The following is a 19582-nucleotide window of genomic DNA, read 5'->3' as shown; positions in this document are numbered from 1 at the left end:
TGAATGGAATGTCACCATCATTCGTTGTATGTGAATGATGGATGCGACTTCGATTTTTCCAGCTCTCCGCCAAATAGTGCACCATGGACCCGGCAAGTTGGCCAGACTTCGCTATAACGAACCCACCGCCGTTATCAGGGATATTCATTCTGCTATGCGGTTCCCGGAAGGTGGAGACTCGAGAATTCCAGCCTCATTCGGCTCCAGGATCTGCCAAGACCAAATACGCTCACTGGAGTTACCGTTCCCCGATAGCTGAGCCGTGTGACCAGGACCAACTTGTGTTAATGCCTGGGACTTTTTGACATCATCAAGTTCTGGAGGGATCGAATGCCTCAGATCTGGAGCTGCGGCGTGAATACGACACCGCATTCTCTCATTCCGCCGAAAAGGTCTTTTCAGGGGCGGACTCGTTTGAAAGCATGCATTCCGCAGCCAGCCCGCCTTTCTCAAATGACCGTTTGCTTCGCCATAACCCTATTAGCTGTCTCCGAGCGGGATGGAAGCGTTTCGCCACACTCACCGTAGCCCATTCCTACCTCAATGACAGGAGAATACCGGGCTGTGATAAAAGGGCGATACGGATGAAGGTTTACCACCGTGGTCACGATTCTTGGAAGCAGTGAGTGTTTTAGTCACCGCCAAACATCATTGATAATCAGCGCAGCTATTTATTGGACAGCATCCTGTTGAGCCTCATGGCATGGGATAGGATATCAGGTGAGGCGCCACTAAGAACAATTGACAACGGGTATAGACGACCCCGTGCGGGCGGGCCATCCAGTGAGTCTAACTCTGCGGCAATCAGTAGTGGTGGTTGAAGAGAAGAACGAAGGTCGGGGATACCAGATGATTGACGGGGAAGAAAAGGAATGAATGGGCACTATGAAGGGGACCCGGATGCAACTATGGCATGTTGCTCTCTGCCTACGGACCTCCACTGCTTTCTTGCCACAAGGAAATTCTGGACCCAGATTAATATATCGCCTTGTTCTGTGAAGTTCGCGCGCACTAGACACGGTCTGAGGTCAGTACAATTTTGCGGTGAGGATCACTCCGTCCTGTCATCCTTGCACGTTGAGCATGCTTGTTCTTGCCAACTGGTCGTGTTCTCAGCACGTCTTGATCATGCTGAGACATCCCATTCCCTTCGTCCGTGGCTTCTTTTGAGGCTGTCGAATTTTGTTTCACCTCCACTTTCGAATGGCCCTCCCTGCCAGCCCTCCCCATTTGCTTTCGAATTCGTACCCAGTTCTTGTAGCTCGTATTACCCTCCCCCCTACTTCCCCACGTTTCCCAAGCTCAAACTCCCCCCACCACATTTACCGCTCCCAAGTCATCCTATGACGGGCGCTAACTCATCAGCGCTGTTAGAAGGGCAGCTGGCAAGAATGCCCTCCCCTGGGAGCAGCTTTGTTCTTCCCCCTATTTATCTTCCCTACATACTTCTTTCGCCTTGGCTGCAGTGGTAACAACCAGCTGGACGCATGGACGGAAAGGCCACCTGAATTCTCGCTGGCCAGGGGAGACCCCCAGGATTGTCGTAATTTGGAACACGCATGTCTTAACGTCTTTGTAATTATCCCTCATTTCTACGGCGAATAAACTCAACTCTGTCAGTACTCCTATACATCAACAATTCGGCGCTTGAAGATTTTCCGAAGAGATATCTCAGAGTCAGTAAGTGTGCCTCCCTTTCGCAGCTTTCACAACTATCCGCGATCGCAGGGTCTGTCTTCCTGCTCCGCTACTGCTTGTCGCTTTACTGTGTCCCGCCGTGTAGACCTTCGGTAGAAAGGCGGCTCGCACGCGCGTAGATGGCTAATCCCAATACCCATAAACCTTACTTCGCTGGATACCGGTTCCAATTCATCTAACCATCTACAATGGTGTCGGGGCAAAAACCCTTACAAATAATCAACTTAAATGGAAGAGATTGATTGCTAGGGCTAAACACAGATGGCACATTGGCACCACACGGGCGGGCAAAATATGGAAACGCTGGTCTGGGAAGAATGCGAACCGGGAGTGCGAGGGCAGAAACAAGACAATACGGGCTGGGCGATTGGAAAGGCCTTGTGGAGGCGGAAAGACAGCAGGGAGAGGCGAGGCGAGCTGAATTGAATCCCAAGGGTGTCCGTGTGCAGAGACATGACTGGCTGACCAAGGGAATGGGCTTCCTAGGGTGGAAGAGGCGGAAGCAGCGAAGGAAGGCGAGGGCTGGCGTACGGCAGCAAAATACTAAACGGGGCAAGGTGTGCGGCATCCGTGAGCTACCAAATTCGCAGTGCTTTGCCGGGCAGTTGAGGTCACAAGCCTTGAAGCCCACCAGGGATAATAAATCCTGCATCGGAGAGCGACATAAGTGAGAATCACTTCCTCCGTCCGTGTATAGCCAACTGAATTTTGGGCATAGCAAAGGGGTACAGCATAGGAAGCCTGAGCAACTTGGCTATCATGGTATGCAGGAAGCTTAGGGGACTAGCAGCAATAATCACTGTGCCTGTTGTCAATGACGAATCATGAGGCGCGAGCGTCAGTGCAAGGAGGAGAATCTCTTTGCTGGATCTCCGCACAAAATTTGGACCCCACAGAAAGGCAGTCTGAGCATATAACGGTCCAACGAAGGTACCTTCATCTCGGCAAGTAGGGTGAGAAACACAGAAAAGGGTGTATGAATAGGTGGAATCAATTGCTTCCGTGGCGCTTGAAATATCGAAGGTCGCTGCGTGCCACCGGCGCATCCTAAACAGGTTTCTCGTTTGCGAGTCAACCGTCTAAATTAGCCAAAGCTGATTGGAGAAACAAAGGGCCTCCTTTTGGCGGAGTTGACCGTGTTCGTTTATTATGTCACTCCGAACGTTCTCAATTGATAATCGTCCTTTCGATGACTGATAGGCCTCCTAACACGTATGATGAGCATCCAGCGAGCTCATTGTGAGATGTTAATCCCGCACTTGCTATAAAGGGATGACTTCCCCCGCCATGAGTATAATTCACTCTGAACTTCATGCGACTACAATGCAAGGATCGCACACACCGTAGGTGCCACGGAGGAAGCATCCGCACTCTGCAGAAAGATGGCGATACTCAATTTAGATGCAGTTGCCCGTTCCGGTTGGATTCGCCGCAGGCAACACCCTAAGGCAACAGGTTTGCCTTGTAAATTTTCGGTGCACCTGTTGCGAATGCCCTAGGCGCTGATGCTCGTGCTTGGAATAGCATGCGATCTCAGGGCTCATCATGGAGGCCTGAAATCGTGGATTTATGGACTCTTGACGCGTAATAAATGAGGACTGCAGGCGTTCCGTCGTCTTTTTACTCCTGTGCGCTCGCGACAAAATGATAATAACGAAAGGCACGCCTCATTTTCAGTTTTGGATCCCCAGAGGTCCTTGTTACTCGTCGCGCGTGAGTCCGTCATCTCAAACAAGGCAGGAGCACGAACATGAGACCTGATGGCGTAGCTAAATCAGCTACGTAGTATTCCCCATGTCTCCTGCAATGAGGGCATTCACGCGCCGCACCAATGTTGCGTACCTGTGACCCTCCAGTCTTTGTCAAATCAGAAACTTTGAAGTAGTGCATGGTCAATATTCTTCTGCTTTATCTTACTGCAGCAAACATCGTACGCTCTGCCTAGCCGACATTCGGATAAAGAAGCCGCGTTTGGGCTATCCTACTTCTCACCGCGATCCGAGGTCAAGATGGCGGTACGATAATAGAACAAACGTCCTTCAAGTCAGGCTCGGATTTTGCTCCTTGACAGGCTGCGGGGTGTGCAGAATATCCAGAGGCAAAATGCAAGGCTAAAGCGTTGCGAGAGGGATGGACGTACGTTGATCATCTTCAGGGTTGGTTTGATGAGGGGTGATAGCGAGCACCCTAGCTAGGTGTTCCTCCCTCTACCGACACGTCTCAACGTAACTGATGAGCACTTCCAAGGCTCGTGCTTTGCCTCTGAACTGTTTGCGGGCGTTTGAGACAAGGAGGTTTCACAGGTTTGTTCACGTGTGGCGGCGTTCTACCAAACAAAGGACCCCTCTGTCCCCGTTCATAGGTCTGCTAGGTCACTGTCTAGCTATTCTATAATTTCTTCATACTTCGTCTGTCCAGAAGCCCAACGCTGACTTCAGCTCAGTTCATCCAAGGGTTGCACCCCGAATCAGCATCTCTTCGTCGCCATTTGATGTCGTCTGCCGCAAATTGTGCAGCCGGGACTAATTTCTCATCGCACCATGTTAACGCATTAATTAAAGCTTCAGAACTAAGCAGAGGGTTTCTCAGGACCCTTAACTCCTCGAGATGGAAGGATTCACCTTGCTGGAGGTTCGTTGTTAAAAATTCTGGATTCCTCTCCTCTAACTTCTACCATCGCACATTGTAGGCTTTCCTCGACAGAGAACGCCGACCTTTTTTCGTCCTAGTGACAAGGATACCCCATACCCTTATCAGTTCGCCATTTCAGTCCAAAGACAACATCGCGCACATAGGTACGGAAGTCCCACTGTTCGTTTTCATCGATACGCTATGTGGAATCGTGCAGATGGTTTCTTAAAGAATGGGCGGTACAGTGTACTAGTGCTTTTAGCTGCCATTGGTTGCTTCTGAGAATGAGGAACGATGCAGGTGCCTATGCATGTACATTAGGGTGTGGTGACGCGACAATGTACTGTCTCAGTGTACAGTTCATTGTGCGGATATCGCGATATTTTTATAATAAACAAGTGCACCGAAAACACTACGGAAGACAAGTCCAGTAGGAATCGACGGTGAGAGAGAGGAATTTTCTAGGCTGTCAACAGGAAGAGATTCGGGGATTTGTGGAACGACACAATTCGTGGTTGACGGCGCAGAGGAGGAACCGGATTTCCCTAAGCCAGATTTGCCTTCATTCAACTCCTGGATTAGAAGATGTCAAATTAAACGGATAGAAAGTCAGAAATCAAGAAAACTCACATCCGGAACAATCTCTGTGACATTTAAGCGCGTCGTCAGAGGCTGTCAGCTAGCGTCAAGCTTTGATGCGTAGCTCAATGAGGACCACTCTACACAGTCTTCCTACTGGACTACGAAAACCAAGCTGGCGAAAAGAGACTCAAGTCAGCAAGAAATTGGGTCCACCTTCGTAAGGTCCGTCACGGGAGAGTCCGCATTCCTCCACACGTGAAAAGCATGGGCCTTCAAATCCCCCGAAACCACTTAATCCTCCTCTGAAAGTAGGAAAAAAAAAGTCCTTTTGCTTGAACTGAGAAAGGATGTTGATGAGCGTAAGGGCAAAGGGGAAGGTCCGTAATTTCTTGATTCTTGTTCGGGAAACGCTCTTAATACTGCCAGGCATGCCTCAGCGCTATCCAGATATTCTCCACCTACATAGTACAAAGCAGTGACTCCATAAGGAAACATACTAGACCAGGGAGGGAAAGCAGTATGGACCGGGAAGAGTGTGAGTCGAAGTCGAGTCTACAGTGAACGGCACACACGCTTCCGATGCGTGGGGACAACTTGTGTCTCCTCCCAAATCAGAACGTCCTGTTTCGAAGAATCATGGTCGAACTGGAGAGGGGGTATCAAGGAGGATCTTACCTGCCCTCGGATTTGAGTCCCAATCATATGATTCTGATCCTCATCAAGGGCCGATCAAGCGCTAGAGACCCGGATGTACATCCTGAAGCATTTGCGCTAGAGTCTGCCCCTCTGACTCTTTTGACAGACACAAGGGAGGGTCGAAGGCCCTTCCAGAGTATGTAATCTATCTCTTGAGACATCTGTCCGTCCATCTTGCTTGTCTCTGCGCCTTTTGGGAGGATTCCGGTCTTCCATAGTAGGAGAACTTTAGTCAAACACAGCCAAATTGGATGGGCGGCGTCACATCAGGGTTTCCATGAGCAAGCCCTATGCCACGTCATCCGTTGACATTGGCTTGATCAAATCAGTGCAACCACGCCCTCCAAATGCGCCACCATTGAGAGTGGACCCGGCTGTGAGACGGACATTCGTAGACCTGCGTGGAAGGGGTTGCCACAGGAAAGCAGGCCAGGTCCCTTCCGCAAGCAGGTACCATGAAGCGGCAGAACCATTTTGGAAACCTGTGGCCCATATCGCCCCGAATTGCGATTGATCGAGGGTGCAACCATTTCAGTTAGTGCAGCGATTGAAAATCTGAAGTTCGAACTCGCAAGTCACTCTATCAGCGACCGAACCTCAGGAAGCTTACTACTGGGCGCAATAGGCAGCATCCTGGGCCCTGATATAAGGCTGCGCTCCTTCAAGTGCTTACCGGAATTGCGTGCATGACAAATCTCATCTGTTTCTAATCGCTCACCTTTGAAGGATCCAGGTCCGCCCATGAAAGGTTATTTACTGAGCCCGTAATCATCCTTCCAATACGAGGTTTGGCCTGGCGAGTCTATCGCGCTTGGCGATGGAATCCTTCGCTTACTTCCAAGCGAGTAATTCGTAATCCTTCCGGAGGCATCTTCTGGGAAGGTCATTCCAACATTTTGTGCAAAGAAACTAAGGTGCCCCTGTTGGGATTGGCCCAATGGTTGAATTGTCAACGGAGGCCGGATGCAATTGAGATGATTCCCCCCTGATTTCCTGTCGTGCGTCCTTGTTCCCGCCACGTTTTGGAAGTCTTCATCCGCAAGGAGTGGTCAGATGCAATACCAAGCCTGCTTGTTAGAGTGTACGAACACCATGCCTCACTCTAAGTGAAGCCGCCATTACGGATGGCGGGGCATCGGTGCTGTCAGGATGCCCTGGCTCCCATCTTCAATATCTTAACCAACGTTTGTTTGACCGCCCAGTTGAGTAACGGGAAAAAGGGCGCAAAAGGCTTTTCAGCCGGAATCTTGCCTCAACCCCGGAAGTAGTCCGCTGAGGTCTGTCTGTTGCTGCGTGGCACTCTAGCAATTATGTAAGTACACTTTGGTGGGAATTGATTTCGCTTCACGGTACCAGTACACTGCTAGTCCAAGATTTCCTTACCCCTCCCTCCTAATCGGCAGGTTGGCATTTCCTGACACCGATGAACCGTTGGAGGGCAAAAACACCCTGGTCCCCAAATTAGCCAACAAAAACTATGGGCCTGCAATATCCCTATCCTGTCCATACCTGTCCCTTTCCTCGGATTTTCGACTCCATCCAACTCTCTTACACTTGTTGGTGTGTATTCCTTTGGCCTTCCGTTCTTCACGGCCGTCCAGTCCTTGCAGAACCAGGCAGGGGATTATCAAGATGTTCACCTTATCATCCCAACGGCCATCCTGTTTGGATCACAACTTCGAAGCATTATGGATTCGAGCGTTAAACTATTCCAAAGCCTCCAATCCCTTCGGCCTGCCAAGAAGCATCCTACTATGGTATCAAATTCTGACCATTCGATCAGCGTTCCCATCACAGCTCACTATCGAACTAGACGCGAAAAAGCTGCCACGTCTCCCGTCTCTCCCTTCTGTACGTTTTGGTTTTACAATATTTTCATGTTCATACCATTAGGAGTGTCATCAGCCCCACAATCGAACGATACCTTTGGTATTCCCTGCACTCAGTCTTGGTTGCCCTAATTACCTCGTTCTCTGCCGATGCTTATCGCTTTGTTTGTGTCGTCTGCATCCATCGCTTTGGCATCTCACCTTCCATGTCAGCCGGATGACTCTAGTGTTAGTCTGGTAAGGACCCCATCGTGCCGCTTCTCACTGCGTCTTTGGTGCTTATTTGGATCAGGGGCGGCTATGATATATGATACGGCCGTGTTGGTGGCCACTTGACACATTTTTTCATGCACATCCGCTCGAAAGTTCAAATTTATGGTCCTGATTCTGGGGGTCCTCGGGGGTGCCGTCAATCTGGGTTCTCACATTCCCGGGCATTCGTTACTCTCGTATCCTCCGATAAAACATTGCCCAATTGGGTGATACCAGAGAAAACTCATCGTGCCAATGTCTTCATGGGGATGGCTCTCGAGGCGATGATCTCTTGTGATGTCAGCGATCCGGACTTTTGACGCCACTAAGGGGATCTCCGCGTTTCCTCGGCAACTCTGAGCGATTCTCTTTCACGATTTTTGATCGATCCCACTCACGTTCTGTTTTCCGATTTTAACCTCCCAGTATGCATTCCATTGTGTAGGGCCCTATGGCCCAGATATGGGATTGTTGATTCCCACTGTGGGTGGTTGCTGAAAGTTTCCAAATCCTCTCATTTCATCCAGTTCCCTTCTCATCCCAAGGACTTAGATTATCATGAGTTGTGAATCATTATGACTAATATCAACTCGTCGTACTGATCATCCCCATTTACGAATCACCAACATCGGCGAAGTAGAAGTCATTGGGCCTCGTAAATTAATCTAATTCCCCGGACCTCGTACGGAATGGGGGACTGGCGAGGCGGGAATTCGGCATCTCATTTTCGCTCTACAAGAGGGACTCGATGAAGATGATACCGTCCTGTGCCAACGTTTCCGGAGTTTATGTGTTTTCGCTGACGTCTTCCTAGATGGGCCTTGCAGGCGTTCCCTTCGGCGAGCGGGCTTGATGTTCCGTTGAGGGAAAAGGCAAGTACGGCTACGGCATTCCTCGAAGCTCGAAGAAAGTTCACACATGGAGACGTTGTTGCCTCCGCAGCACCTCAGCGTCGGTCCTTGCTTCTGACAGGTTTAACGGCCCTCATATTTTGGAACAGCAGTAAAATACTCTTTCCTTACCGAACTTCCCGTCTTTGCATTCCCTAACTCTTCTGGCGCCTTACACCGTTTATGGCCACGATCTCAGAGTCTCGTGGCTGAAGATTGGCCAGCACCCTTCCAAGATGGACGCTAACAAGACGTCGAGCGAGATTTCACTAATACGACCACCACCAAACTAGGGCGAACCCTGCGCGTGCATGTCTTCATGCTCACGTCTAAATTCGCTGATGCCATCATGGCTGGCGTTCTCCGGGGCATTGGTCCTGTTGCATCCTCAAGGATGCCAGAACCAAATGTTATCAATATTTTAACCCCGAAAGCTCCCATGGTCGATGACGTCCCAAAACCTAAATATTGTTTCATTCTCCGCGAATCAAATCTCTATGTTTTCATTGCTTGTCCGGAGGTATGACTGAAGCATCGATCGTCTATTTGGCCAGCCAGAGAAACCTGTTGGAGAGATGGCTTTAGATAATTTGCGGCTACGCGCGAATATCGCATATCCACGGGCTACCTTGTCTGAACTTCCACTACACAAGCCTTACTCTTAATTATAATGGAATAATTCACAACCCCTCATTGGCCGATACTACCTTTTGCAATTGTGTCTCACTGACCGTGGATTGGTAGCTCCGAAGCGGGGAGATTAACTTAACAAATTAGATAACAAAGGAATGACTGCTAAGGCGAACTTTCGTATCAGAATACAAGTAGAGTTGGGCCCGAGGGAGAAGTGAATCTGGTTCACAAGATTAGCGATAGGGCAAAACAGGGTTTGATTAGCCAGATCTTGGGGAAGGAGCAAAATAGGCAATAGCGAGAAGTAAGCGAGCTAAATTGCCAAAAAACGGCTGCAGCAGAGTGCTGATATGACCAGCTCACTAATGAAAAGATGTTGGGAGGCAACAGAAGATGGAAACACTCCAACAAGGCAGAAGCTGACTTATTGAGACATTAATACGTCTAGCTCTATGCAGCATCAAAGAGCACCGCATCCTCTACTTTGCCGAAGACGGACAGAGAAGTGGATTGTTGAGCCACGAACTTTGATAAGGAGGTGGGATTCAAGAATGGGGTGGTGCTAACTAGAACGGCGACGTATAAGCTCGTCGCAGGCTGCGCTGTCCGAGCGGCGGGCGCAAGAGCATCGAATAACGCCGGACCGGGGAGGGGAAGCGGATTGATTCCACACAAGAAGCCTGGGGTGATCAGGCATGACAACAGTGAATATTATGTCGTTGTTCATCGTCATGTGCCAGAAAAGGCAGAAAGCGCAGGAAACCCCCTTTCGCATAAGGTGGAGGTGAGTACACATTCTTTTCTGCATGAATGAATTGGCTTGGGTTGCTTCTGAATTCTTTGAAATGTTGCTGACCGACAAACGTGTCATACCTTTCAACCGGGAAATGCCGACACCCCTTGGTTCCCATGTGACACAGTCGAAGTCATATACCCCACGATCGCTTTGAATGCCTCATAGCACTTTAGCATCTCGCGTCTGTTATCAAGAGGCTTCATCCCTTCACTTCGCCGACGAGCAGGACGAGGGACAGGTGGATAGCAATAAGTGACTTGTGTTTCCGCTGGAGGATAGGTCCCATGAGCGATATGATCCGACAGGGTCTGCGTGACGGGAATCTTGAAGAATGCGGGCGACGTGCCAACCATTACGATGCCAGGCATGACCTAGGGGAAGTAGGCACCAGCTTAGGTCAACCAATCAACCAACTCAAGAAATGGCTCACCTTGCTGACCAATGGTGGAAGTCCCATGGATTCCCTTTGTGCGTTGTTCTCATTAAAGGCCGCAACTGCTTCTGCTACAAGCTGAGCCCGCGCATTGACTGGCTCCAATTGCTGCAACCTCTTGTCCTCCTGGACAAGGAGAAGGATACCATTCTGAGAGCGATCAACAATACAGACATCTGTCTTGGCATGTCTCTCTTCACCGCAAATAAGAAGGGAGAGGTCCACTCTCGTGCGTGCCAATCGTTGCCGACGAACATAACCCAGAACCCTGAACAGTTCGACGGCAAAATCAGCGACGGCGGTTTCGCCCTTATCGGGGATCATGGCAAGATCAAGCAACCCGATCAACTCTGCGTTACGATCTTGTTGCATAGTGTCAGCATCGAGAATGTTCAGCAGCTCTTGATCAATCACAGGTTGTGGCAACTCCTATGATGTAAAAATCGTTAAGTCTTCCCAATGACGAATGCGGAGCCGCCGCGACTCACCTGTAAGCCAAAGAACAAAAGGTGGTCCACTTGATGGATGGTGATATGATATGAATCCAGCTCAATGCGTGTCCAGTCACTGCCAGACTTGGCGGAGCGAACGATATTAGCCATAACGTCCTGGGGAGAGGGATGTGCGGTTAGCAAGCGGCAGCGTCCGAAGCGTGAGCAATCACGTGACTGAGGCGCCATGCATCCGCATAGTCTGGCATCATGTCAGAGTGGAGGGCTCCTGATTCTCATCTGTCAACAGACTGACGGTTCCAGTGATCTTAAATCACTGTAAGGCTGAATATGTGGATCTTGAAGCTAGATCGATTGTTTCCGACTCAATTGCTGATCCTATTCATTGGGAAAGTACTGTCCCATTACGACCGTAGGTTCATTCCCACGGGTTTCGGGGATTGCCGGCTCCTTGCGTAGTTCATCCCTCAGTGTGACATGTGCCATACATCACGTGAGAATATTGAACTGAATAAAAACTGAATGGATTTGCTGTTTCCGGCAACTCCCGGATCCCGTGGGAATTAGTTGTCAATACATTCATCTGTTCAAAGTCTCGTTGTGACATGTGACTGAACCAATGGTTGTAATGGGATTTTCCACCGTAAGTCACCAACTTATGCTCTGTACCGCTTCTTAATTCAATCTCAAACAGTATCCTTCTTGTCCCAATAACTTTCTTTTGTGCTGAGGCACTAAACGTATGAAACTGTTACTATTTTCACATGATCACTGTAATCACATGAAGCTGCAAGTGTTTTATAATACAACCCTTCTACTAGTCAGTGAACGCTGTCATATCCCACCTTCTGTCACCTCTGGCCATCCTGATTATTGTACTGACATGACCAACAACTGGTTCCCACGGCCTCCGGGAGTTGCCGGAGGCTGCTAATCAATTCAATTGTGTTAATTTTCAATTCAATCCAAGGTCCTCGTGTGATGCGTGACCGGTTGTTGGTTGTGCCAGTACAGTATCCCTGCTCCACTCACACCAACCTTGGAGCCCCTGAATCCCATCTTACCCTCTGAGCCTGTCAGGGCAATAGCCCCAAACCCTGAGCCATATGTAATTAAAGATACATATAGTCATGTGGGTAAGTGGTAACCTCTGGTTAACTGCTTACACACCACCATAAAATAATGAGGTGTGTTTTACAACACAACCCACAAAAAAACTTATCAATCTCAACATCTTGACTCGGTAGTGCCAATGGCGCCTAAACACGCCTGCAAGGGCAAGGTTGTGTCTGCAGTGACAATAAAAAGAAACAAGCGGTTCATCAAGAAACTGCAATCTCCCATCATGGGAGATTCAAATCAACAGCCATCGTCAGATGATGACGAGGATCAACATGATCCAAAAACAGCAACCACCTCAGGGCTGGCCCCTGAAGGTTTTAGAAACTTACGTGGAGTAAGTGCGGGGCCCAATACCCCTAGAACTCCACGTCATACCGATCTAACCCAAGCTGGGGAAGATCTCTCACCTCCTCAGGAGGTGATCGACTTGTGCAATAAATGCATAAGCGCTGAACTGTTAGAATGGGCGGATTCGGACGACTCCGGAGTGGAATCGGAGACTTAGCATGGAAGGACCTCGGCCTCAGTGACTCAGGTGGAGCGCTGTGCCATTGCTGGTTGTCCTGGGGGTCCCTAATTTCGGATCTAGCAGAGGGAAAGTCTCTTGGGGGAATTCAAGTCGATTTCGGACTGAGGTTACAAGTTACTGGGTACATTGTATATAAGGAGGGGTCCGGAATCAAAAGGAACAAGGGTAAGACGAAAGGAGACAAAGGGAGATGGAAAGAGGAACAACACCGAGGGTCAAGTGTTTGACTCAATGGTGTTTCCCAAAGGAGGAATGAAGGGCCAAGGCCCAAGGAGGAAGGAAAGAGGATGGGAGTCGGGAATGGCTAGCTGACTGAATAGAAGGAAGCAGCAGCCCAAATAGGAATGAGGGAGAATAGCGGAATTGAAATGGACAATGCAATAGTTGCAAGGTCCGGAGTAAGTCCGGAAAGTCCGAACTCGGAGGTTAAACTCCGGAATATTGGCAAACATAATTAAATGGAATGAGCTAACCAATACAATGGGTATAAGCGGAGGTGGGGTCAAAGTCCGAGGTTGGAGCTAAGACCGGAGGTTCCGGAGATGGAGACGCGAACGGGATTCCGGAGCGGAGGTCCGGAGTCAGGAGCATAGGTTTTGCGTACTCATCTGGAAGGTGTCGAGGTTGGGGTTGGACCCGGAATGTTCCGGAGTCGGACCGAAGGTGGTGTCCAAGCCGGAGGTGGGGTAACCTCTTGGGAGTCGGCAAGGAGAAGGTGATGGAAGGGAAGTAGGGCTCCGGAAGTCGGAGTTCGGAGTTCCAGGAGCCCGGAGTGGAGGTCGGGATTGTATGGATATGACATGAACGATCAGCCCGAAAAGCTGATTGGATAGAGTTGCAGGAAACTCCAGGGCCCCAATATCCCCTGGAGTCCTCCCCCATGTCCCCAAGTCAAGCCCCAAAGGCAGACAAAGTTCTTCTCAGGCTTCCAGCCTGAGAAAGCATGAAAAAATGCCCTGAGAGCAGGATCTCCCAGAGCATGGAAGCTCCAAAAGAACTTCTGCTGTTTACACTACCCCATGCCATGCTAGACAAGGCAAGGTCGCCAACCTCGGAGGAGGTCTCCGAGATAATGAAGAGGAGGTGAACCGAAATGAGGGAGTTCGCTGAGGAAGCCTTATGGAAAAGTAGGGAAAAACCAGTGAACAGACCCCTCTATGAAAGGGAAGCCCCCTCCACAACGGCCTTGCCTAAACAAAGCGAGCATGGAGCTTTCACTCCAAGAACCCCTTCTGGAACCCCCAGAAGCGGCAATGTCAACAGGGGAGAGTCACTGCTTGCCCAACCAAACTTCCTCCTGGAAAACCAGGAATCGTGCATAATAAATGCAATAAACTCGATCCAAAAAAAGATCGAGGAAACAAACCACAATAGCATGGCTCATCTAGAGATAACTCTAGAAAGAATGGCCAACGCAATTGATGCGTTGACTGACAAAATCAGCAAGCAGACGGACTTGCTGAAGGAGATAAACTTCTCACAAAATAGTGAGGAAACAAAAAAATACCCCTGGGCCACGGGCCAGGACAAAACCAGAACTCGTGAAAAATTCACGAAAAGAACCACCAGTGAAAGTACACTGGAGTATCATCAGCGACTCGACAGAGATGCTAAGGAGATCCTTCTCCCAAGGATAGGAGAAGATGATGCTGAAAGAAGGCATTGTTCAGAAATTAGGAGGAGAATCGGCACGTACCAAAGGTTCAGCCAAACATCCACCTTCAATGAACCTCTCAAACGAGAGGTAACACAACCACACTCTCTCAAAACAATGAGAGAATCCAAATACAACTTCAGGTGAATTCGCCCGAAACCAAAGAAACGCTGCAAGGAAGATTCCCCCAGCGAAAACTCCCCCAAAGGAGAGATCTCCATTGGATAGCGACCCCACAAAGGCAGGGGAGCAAGAGGAGTACCTGGAGAAATGGTATGAAAAGGCCATAAGAATGGCCGAAGTGAGAATACTCACTCCCTACCCAGAGGGAGTGAAGCCTGAAGCTCTAAAAAATGGGCCGGCTTTTCCTGACAAGAAATGTTCAGGGGAGAACGACAAGGAATCGTTCTGGCAGTGGTTCACAGAACTACTGGGATTCCTTGCCTCACGAGGATGCAAAGGTCCCCAATTTGATGAAGTCCATCTGGACTGCTTGATTCGCGGATTAGGGGGACCCACGTTCAACCTCGGAATAAGACTCCGAGATGAAACTCTCCTCAGAGGAGACAAGGGCATGTTCCTCAAAGTTCTCAACATATTGATGAGAACATTCATTAAAGCCTCTGCCACATTGAACGCAACAAAGAAGTACTGCAATGTTAAATATGAAGTGGAAAAAGGCCTAAAACAGTTCTACTTAGAACTGTCTAAAGCAGCATCCCAGATGGTGATGCCACCAGACCAGGCATCCTTCAATGCCAGGTTCCTAAACTACATTCCCCTCGAATGGAAGAGGGAAATGATCGCTCATGACAGAATCAGAGCGGACTTCTCCTCAAATGAGGAGATGTTGAAAGCAATATCTCGTGTAGACAAGATAATTGACGGGCTGAAAATGTCTTCAGCCTACAAATCGGGATATTATACCCGAACAACCACCACCATGGCAACCACGAGCCATGGTAGAGCTCTCCCATCAGGAAAGAAGGCTGAAGAGCCGAAATCCAGATGGAAAGAGGATACATCCTCGAAAAACTCGAGGAAAACGAAAACTGACCAAAAGTCAGTTCCAATTTGTGGCAAATGCGGCAAAATAGGGCAAACGAAAGATTGCCCAAAACACAATGCAATGAGCGATGAAAAACCAAGGTGCATAGCTGCCATGGAGATCGCAAACGCATCAGAGGAAGAGTCAGAAGACTCATCAGACAAAAAACCAGAGAACAACTCTGGTAACTCCGGAGCATCAAGCTTCGAAGTAGAGGACCCATATGAAGGACCTCAATACTCACCCGACTCAGAGGGTGAGGAAGTCAACGTCAGGACCATAAGGATGGGCCTGTCAGGGCACAGCCCCTGACCCCACACACCCTCAGGTACCCTTCCCCCATTTTCTCCTATTTTTCCCTTCACTGTTCCACAATCCCGCGTCAGCTCCACCAGGAGCTGAAACAGATGAAGTCCCTTGTAGGAGGGAGATGAGGGAGTGACAGCGGCTCCTCGTCCAGACTGTCCAAACGGGCACAGTCTGATAACTCGAGGGCGTCAGATGATGCCTGCGACAATTGTGCCCATTGGAGGCGCGAATACAACAGAGCATGAAGAGATGCCGAGGGCATCTTCGACTCTCTGAAAGACACAGAGAGAGAGGGAGATCGAATTACTAAAATGCGAGCTCAAAGAGGCATGTGCATTGGCAGACCTCGCTGCCAAACCCATCATGATGGGGGCCTCCCAGGTCAGGGGGAGGGGATATGGTGCTGGGGCACTGACTATCCCACCACCCTGTGGGCAGGTGACCCTGTCCGGGTTGCATAAGGGCCCGCCCTCAGAAGGGCAAACCCATGTCGAGGGGAAGAGGGAGAGTGGTAGGCAACCAATGGCAGACCCCAAAACGGGGACCACTGCCAGAGGCAGTGGGCCGCTGAGTACCTCAGCACCTTATGGGCAAGCTACCCTGCAGGGAAGTGTCCACATGTTATATGAGACTGCCGAACTCAATGAGTTCGGCAAAGTCAAAGCTCCAGTCGATGTAACAATCGACCCCAACTTCCCATGAAGAGAATAGCAGGGTCAGAAGTGGCGCACAATGCCGCATACGCTTGGTGGACAAGCATTGTAGGCGGGATAATCGCCCATGCGCAGAGCCGGCTCAGATACCCGATTTCACGACTATAAAACCCCTTCCATTCACACAACAACCCGATACAAATTCGACATCTAAAAGTAGTCCTAATTCTTACGATTCCGACGGTGCCAAGAACATCCCAAATGGTGGAGAATTGACGGAGTTCTATGTTGGGCAAGTTAGGCACGGGCATGTGCAGGCGTGGGAATCTCAAGCGGCAACCCAGAATTCCTGCCTCACTCGTTCCCACGGCGTCTAATAAATTGGTAAAAATGCTCATTGGCTGCGTGAGAGTTATCTCCGGCTTCATTTCCAATTTTGGTTTTTAATTCCGTAAATCCGTTGAGATATCGCTTATTTTTTTATATTTTCATATTTTTGCATCATTTCAGTTATTGATCAAAATTCTTTTATTGATACTATTACCCTTTTTTATTATTTCGCCTAATGAGGTATGCAGGTGCCATATGGTACCAATATTTCCCATCAATTATTCTAAAAATAATTGTTCCTTATATCCTGTACATACCAGATTCTGGAAGAGAAGTTCTCCCCTCCCCCAAAATTCTCTAAGGTGCTAGGACGCGCTAGAGTGGGTGTGAGTGAGTGGAATTCCAACAGTAGGAATAAGGGCAGCTGTCTAGCTCACAACGAGTGAGTAGTGGACGCTGAGCCCGGACCTTGCAGAAATCCCAGAGAACCCACATGGAGTTAAGGATCGAGAACGTAGCGAGTTTAGTGGAGAAAGTAGAGTTTAGGGAGAGTTGTCCCCCACGAGCTGTGTCGGCATAGAGAGCTGCAAGCCCTCTTTCAGCATGAGTGGAAAAGAATTCGTACACTGGTATGAACAGGCTGAAGCCACCTTCAAAAGCGGCAAGGTACATAGAGTCCTTTGCGAAAAGCGAAGGAAACTGAGAAATACTTCTTGGGACTCCCGAGTATTGCAAGACTCATGGAGGAGTACAATTCCCTGGAGAACAAGGGAAAAATCTCCTGGGAAAGTCTAGGCAAAGCTGCCTATATAAAGTCCCAGTTCAAACCACTCAGGACTCCTGAGGAACATGCCGCAAGAACTGCAGAGCGGGAGGCAGGAGCCTCCAAATACCGGGAAAGAGATGCAAGTCTCCGCACTGGACAACCAGGCCAGTGACCACCCTTCCCCACGGGAAGAACAGTAGACCTACCGTACTCTACACCTGAGCCAAGTAGCTCAGGAACACAACAACCCACCCCCACCCAGTGAGCGCCCACTTCGTTGAGCCCACAGCTCAACAATGTAGCCCAGGCTATGTCATCGCATCTGATGCAGCAATCGGATGTCCAGATAAACAACCTGGAGGAGGGTCCTCCTCCAGGGCAATAACTCTACCCTTGAGGAAAGGGAAAGTGACATGGTAATATGCCATTGAGGTGCCCGTGAAAACACCTTCCCCCAACTCGAGGCCCTGCACACAATATTGTATGTGAGGAACCACAAGTAACAATTGTGGAAATCTCTACTTCGTCAAAAAACCCACATCCACCACTGCTTGTGTGTAAACACCGTTTACACACGAATCCTCATGGAACAAATGAGGAACACCAAAGACATACAACCTTTGGGTCGAAATTCATTTTCGAAAAACTCCATTACTTTCCTCTCTGCGATACCCATGTATTGCCATTCACTTCAAAGTGACAGCCCCACACTCATTTATTCCCTAAACTTTCTTCTCTCTCCTTCACTGACATGTACAAATTGCCCACTTTAAAGTGGCGACAATAAAACACTCATTGATAATTTCAAACTCAATGTAACTCAATTTTTAAACTTTATTCTCTTCATCATTAACCTTGTATGCATCACAAATGCAATGCAAGGGGGGAGAATGTCAGGACAATAGCCCTGAACCCCGAGCCATATGTAATTAAAGATACATATAGTCATGTGGGTAAGTGGTAACCTCCAGTTAACTGCTTACACACCACTGTAAAATACACACCATTGTATCACTTACAGCTCTGTGTGCTGAGCTACCCACTGAGACCTCACAGAGTCCCCTGATGGTCACCACCCCCCCATCTCAATATATTACTTATGTACAGAACCCCAAAGGCCTCTGGACAGCTCTGATGTCTGCAAGCACACCCCCACCTCCACTGGGCCATTTGGTTACCCTGGAAGTTCACCTTTGGACTGCCCCCTCCATTCTACTTTTGGGTTGTTCTTGTTGGAGGAACTGTGTGCTATGGGAGGCCGGACAAGCTTTCGTACAGCCACATTCCCACATCCAAGTGAGGAACTTGCCCAGACAGCCACATTCCTGTGGTAGCATGACTACTTGGTCACAACACCTTTTTCTTACTTATTTTGGTCACTTCGGACTTATCTGCAAAGACCACAAACTATATTTGTTAGAGACCAGATGTGAGACAAAGGAAATGTCTCCATGGTGGAGGGCTTCGGCCTCAGCGACTCAGACCAGGAGCGCTGTGCCTAGTTACATGTCCATGCCCTAATTTACTTACTGGCAGAGAGAACTAGCAAGGGGATAACTCTAGTTGATTTTATCACTAGGGTGTAACCTATCTACAAGTTAAGTATATATAGTTACAGCGAGGGCAGGCCCGTGAATGGTGGGACCAAGCAGAGCGGAGCTAACCGAGTTAAACATTAGCCAACTGAATATTACCAACAAGTCAGGTTATGGGGTTAGCGGAATGGCAGGCTATAACCCAGAAACAGAAAGGAGGGATAGGCCTGAAGGTAGACTTGCAGGGCAAGCAAGTGAATTGCCCAGCGGTGAAGGAGCGGAGCTGGATCACCTTATGTAACCAGTTTCCTACGTCCAATAACGATATTAGAGTTTGTGCTGATTTGTGTACTGACCGTGTTTTGGTTGCCAAATATATAATTGTTCACTGTCTAAACAACAATAAACACCCCCCCAACGATCTCACCTGACGTATAGATTGTCTATGGATAAAATTCTATATTGACTTTACTATGATTTCTAGTCAATATTACACCTAGATATACCACTTTTCAGTAGGATGTGATTTTCCTGATAATTTACTGAAGGAAAACTACTAATAAAATAATTCCGCAATAAATGTTACTCAATACAGGAGTGACCAAAATGCTCTTTCTATCGCTTAGAGTGCATGCTAGTTATCTAGCAGGTTCAGGATTGCTCACTTTTCTCCTGTGGTGTGATAACCAAGTATTGCTGAGAGATTATTCAATTAAGAAGTCCCTCCACCAAATTCTCACTAAT

The 19582-nt window shown here is 48.9% G+C and overlaps 5 protein-coding genes across 5 annotated transcripts; 3 read left to right on the top strand and 2 right to left on the bottom strand.

The window, feature by feature from the left end:
• Positions 1-83: 83 nt before the first annotated feature.
• EI90DRAFT_3121007 (uncharacterized protein) lies at positions 84-626 on the top strand (the record flags this gene model as incomplete). Its single annotated transcript, XM_039063358.1, has 2 exons — positions 84-264; positions 316-626. The coding sequence occupies 2 exons, from the start codon at positions 84-86 to the stop codon at positions 624-626; spliced, it is 492 nt and encodes a 163-aa protein (XP_038918105.1).
• EI90DRAFT_3049463 (uncharacterized protein) lies at positions 506-1438 on the top strand (the record flags this gene model as incomplete). The annotated part of the gene is made up of 2 exons (XM_039059696.1): positions 506-622; positions 683-1438. A coding segment is annotated over exon 2 (475 nt), but the record flags the coding sequence as incomplete, so codon positions are not given.
• Positions 1439-4305: 2867 nt separating this feature from the next.
• On the top strand, positions 4306-6121 carry EI90DRAFT_3014879 (uncharacterized protein; the record flags this gene model as incomplete). The annotated part of the gene is made up of 9 exons (XM_039056830.1): positions 4306-4329; positions 4388-4493; positions 4547-4568; positions 4729-4993; positions 5057-5133; positions 5224-5288; positions 5412-5446; positions 5527-5743; positions 5850-6121. The coding sequence occupies 9 exons, from the start codon at positions 4306-4308 to the stop codon at positions 6119-6121; spliced, it is 1083 nt and encodes a 360-aa protein (XP_038918103.1).
• Positions 6122-10214: 4093 nt separating this feature from the next.
• EI90DRAFT_3144966 (uncharacterized protein) lies at positions 10215-10812 on the bottom strand (the record flags this gene model as incomplete). Its single annotated transcript, XM_039065211.1, has 2 exons — positions 10215-10378; positions 10422-10812. The coding sequence occupies 2 exons, from the start codon at positions 10810-10812 to the stop codon at positions 10215-10217; spliced, it is 555 nt and encodes a 184-aa protein (XP_038918102.1).
• EI90DRAFT_2848993 (uncharacterized protein) lies at positions 10804-11042 on the bottom strand (the record flags this gene model as incomplete). Its single annotated transcript, XM_039053736.1, has 2 exons — positions 10804-10869; positions 10929-11042. Coding segments are annotated over 2 exons (180 nt in total), but the record flags the coding sequence as incomplete, so codon positions are not given.
• Positions 11043-19582: the final 8540 nt, after the last annotated feature.

This window comes from Cantharellus anzutake (genome assembly GCF_015039405.1).
Source record: "Cantharellus anzutake strain C23 chromosome Unknown EI90scaffold_15, whole genome shotgun sequence".
Lineage (NCBI taxonomy): Eukaryota > Fungi > Basidiomycota > Agaricomycetes > Cantharellales > Hydnaceae > Cantharellus > Cantharellus anzutake.
This window is presented reverse-complemented; position numbering and strand designations above follow the sequence as displayed.